The following is a 3,717-nucleotide window of genomic DNA, read 5'->3' on the forward strand; positions in this document are numbered from 1 at the left end:
CGAGTCTCAGGTCGGAAAGAAAACACACAAAAAGACAAAAGCAAGAAATATGACATTAAATAACAGAAAGAAAGAGAATACTTCTAAATAACCAACATGCAGTATTTGAGAGGATGTGATTTGCACGTATTGTGAGCAGTCGTATCGTTGTCGATGCGACTGCTTTGTCCACGAGCTGTCAGAACCTAACGCTGCACGTTGGGTCCAGGTGGCGATCGGAGAAGGCAGCCACCCGGAGAACGTGAAGGTCTACGGTCCGGGCGTGGAGCAAGCCGGCCTGAAGGCCAACGAGCCCACGTACTTCACGGTGGACTGCAGCGACGCCGGGCAGGGTGGGTCCTCGAAGTCAATACAATCTACTTCAAAGTTATTCGTGTATTTCATTTACCACAAGCAGCCCTCCGTCTGTTTGACCTTCAGACAACGTGTTTATTAATGTTTCATTCTCTGAAAGCACATCGTGGATTCCCATTGGTCTCATTCCTCACCTCATCTCCTCCACGGAGCAGCAGCGACTCGCTCCGCCTGGGCCTCTGATGGTCCTCCATCACGAGGCTTGGAGTGGACATGTCTTTTTGTCCGTTGTTATGACTCGTTGGGACTCGTTGGACCAGGAGGTGTCTGAACCTCTGAGGTCTCGCTCCACGCTTCTGTTGAGAGCAAGCTACCATCTGGGGGTTCCTCCATGAGACAGTGTGTGCTGTGAAGGGTGCTGTGAAGGGTGCTGTGAAGGGTGTGAACTCTGATGTGTTGATGGTCTCTGCCTGCAGGCGACGTCAGCATCGGGATAAAGTGCGCTCCGGGCGTCGTCGGTCCGGCGGAGGCCGACATCGACTTCGACATCATCAAAAACGACAACGACACGTTCACGGTGAAATACACGCCGCCCGGCGCCGGGCAGTACACCATCATGGTGCTGTTCGCTGACCAGGTGAGCAGCATAGCTCTGACACACTTCGCTAGGAAGACACTGAGAGTCCTCCTCCAACATGAGAGTAGCATGCTAACAAGGTACCGACTGTAGCTGTGAACATGAGAGTGGCATGCTAACAAGGTACCAACTGTAGCTGTGAACATGAGAGTAGCATGCTAACAAGGTACCAACTGTAGCTGTGAACATGAGAGTAGCATGCTAACAAGGTACCAACTGTAGCTGTGAACATGAGAGTAGCATGCTAACAAGGTACCAACTGTAGCTATGAACATGAGAGTAGCATGCTAACAAGGTACCAACTGTAGCTGTGAACATGAGAGTAGCATGCTAACAAGGTACCGACTGTAGCTGTGAACATGAGAGTGGCATGCTAACAAGGTACCAACTGTAGCTGTGAACATGAGAGTAGCATGCTAACAAGGTACCAACTGTAGCTGTGAACATGAGAGTAGCATGCTAACAAGGTACCAACTGTAGCTGTGAACATGAGAGTAGCATGCTAACAAGGTACCGACTGTAGCTGTGAACATGAGAGTGGCATGCTAACAAGGTACCAACTGTAGCTGTGAACATGAGAGCAGCATGCTAACAAGGTACCAACTGTAGCTGTGAACATGAGAGCAGCATGCTAACAAGGTACCAACTGTAGCTGTGAACATGAGAGTAGCATGCTAACAAGGTACCAACTGTAGCTGTGAACATGAGAGCAGCATGCTAACAAGGGTACCAGCTGTAGCTGTGAGCATGAGAGTAGCATGCTAACAAGGGTACCAACTGTAGCTGTGAACATGAGAGCAGCATGCTAACAAGGTACCAACTGTAGCTGTGAACATGAGAGCAGCATGCTAACAAGGTACCAACTGTAGCTGTGAACATGAGAGCAGCATGCTAACAAGGGTACCAGCTGTAGCTGTGAGCATGAGAGTAGCATGCTAACAAGGTACCAACTGTAGCTGTGAACATGAGAGTAGCATGCTAACAAGGTACCAACTGTAGCTGTGAACATGAGAGCGGCATGCTAACAAGGTACCAACTGTAGCTGTGAACATGAGAGTAGCATGCTAACAAGGTACCAACTGTAGCTGTGAACATGAGAGCGGCATGCTAACAAGGTACCAACTGTAGCTGTGAACATGAGAGTAGCATGCTAACAAGGTACCAACTGTAGCTGTGAACATGAGAGCGGCATGCTAACAAGGTACCAGCTGTAGCTGTGAACATGAGAGCAGCATGCTAACAAGGTACCAGCTGTAGCTGTGAGCATGACAGGATGTGTGATGAAGAGCATCAGGACTGCTTGAGGCAGATGATAGCTGGAGAGGACCTCAGACACGTGGATCAGAGATCAGGGATTATTAACACTTGTATTTATAACATGTTAATGAAACCTTTAACCCTCAACAGGAAATCCCCGTCAGCCCCTTCAGAATAAAAGTGGACCCTTCCCACGATGCAGCGAAGGTCAGAGCGGAAGGACCCGGACTCAGCAAGACAGGTAATAACAATACTAATTCCTTATATTTATTATAGTGCTTTTCCGCTCAAATACACTTTACACACAAATCATACATGTCACGGTCATGTACTGCGGACCATGCCCACAGGAGAGGGCAACTCAGGTCACGAGGACTCAGGACTCACAGGGTACAGGTGATAGAGGAAGTGCCAGTTTGAACAGGTGGGTTTTGTAGGGGTCGACCGATTATCGGGGCCGATATTCCTCATTTGACCGATTATCGGTATCGGCGTTTTTTTTTATAAAATTGCCGATAACACTTTGGCTCTGATGCGGCCGTGTCTCTGGCTGCAGCCACCACTCTGTACACGAGCAATGTCCCGCCCACAGCGCTATCTGATAGGCTATTACTGAAGTGTCAATCAACACTGAAGATTTTCCGGGCGGGAGCCAGCCATAGAGGCGGGGCCTTCTCAGATTACAGGCAGGTGAAGAACGCAGACAGACAGAGGCGAGCAGCAGCGCTGAGCGGCAGAGCCACACATGTGTTTCGAAGGTAAATCAGTTGAAAGCCGAAGTTCAATAAACATCCCAATCCCCTCATATCAGCTGAAGCTGCACAAACAGCACGATCTATTGATCCAGTTCTATCAGCTTCCCAGTTGCACAGGGACGGGGGGGGGGGGCTGCGAGTGGAGCCTCGCAGTTTTTCAGGTTGATATGTGAAGCTAGCTAGCCAACATGTATTTAGCAAATGTTTAGCAACATATTAGAAGTGAGGCTCCTAGACTCACGTCAGGTCTGCTGCGATAGCCTCACTTTGAATAGTGTGCAGAACATTAGCTAGCATAGTGCTGTGCAGCTAGCAGCTTGTTGGGATGTCATGCTGACAGACAGGTATAATAAAGTAAGCATCATTGTTAGTCAGCACGTCAGCCTGCAGCCCACTTCCTGTCTCTCTGACTCACTGCAGACGGCTGCACTGAAGAAAGGCTCAGAGAGGAAACCAGCTGGAAGATGTTTAAAAGTTCATGAAACATGATGTATGCTTAAATGCATTTCAAAGAAGCTGAGTTGAGTTTGTGTTTTTCTACATTTTGACACCAAGATTTTCTGATTTTACTGCAAATGTATATCGGTTCCAAATATCGGTTATCGGTCTCCTTGGTTACTAATAATCGGTATCGGTATCGGCCTTGAGAAAGCCATATCGGACGATCCCTAGTTTGGAGTTGGGGTTTGACGTCGTCATGGAGACAGACTCGGATGCGTCGTGGCAGGGAGTTCCAGAGTCTGGGAGCCGAGCAGCTGAAAGCTCGAGCACCCA

The 3,717-nt window shown here is 48.8% G+C and overlaps 1 protein-coding gene across 1 annotated transcript in view; it reads left to right on the forward strand.

Annotated features, from left to right (window-relative positions):
- LOC117441488 (filamin-C-like) overlaps positions 1-3,425 on the forward strand; it is a gene marked incomplete at its 5' end in the record, with an annotated part of 28,141 nt that extends 24,716 nt beyond the window's left edge. Inside the window, 4 exons of the mRNA XM_034077580.2 lie at positions 209-332; positions 771-931; positions 2,339-2,429; positions 3,364-3,425. Coding sequence (XP_033933471.2) covers positions 209-332; positions 771-931; positions 2,339-2,429; positions 3,364-3,425 — 438 coding nt within the window. The remainder of the gene's footprint in view (positions 1-208; positions 333-770; positions 932-2,338; positions 2,430-3,363) is intronic.
- Positions 3,426-3,717: the final 292 nt, after the last annotated feature.

This window comes from Pseudochaenichthys georgianus, unplaced genomic scaffold (assembly GCF_902827115.2).
Source record: "Pseudochaenichthys georgianus unplaced genomic scaffold, fPseGeo1.2 scaffold_1731_arrow_ctg1, whole genome shotgun sequence".
Classification (NCBI taxonomy): Eukaryota; Metazoa; Chordata; class Actinopteri; order Perciformes; family Channichthyidae; genus Pseudochaenichthys; species Pseudochaenichthys georgianus.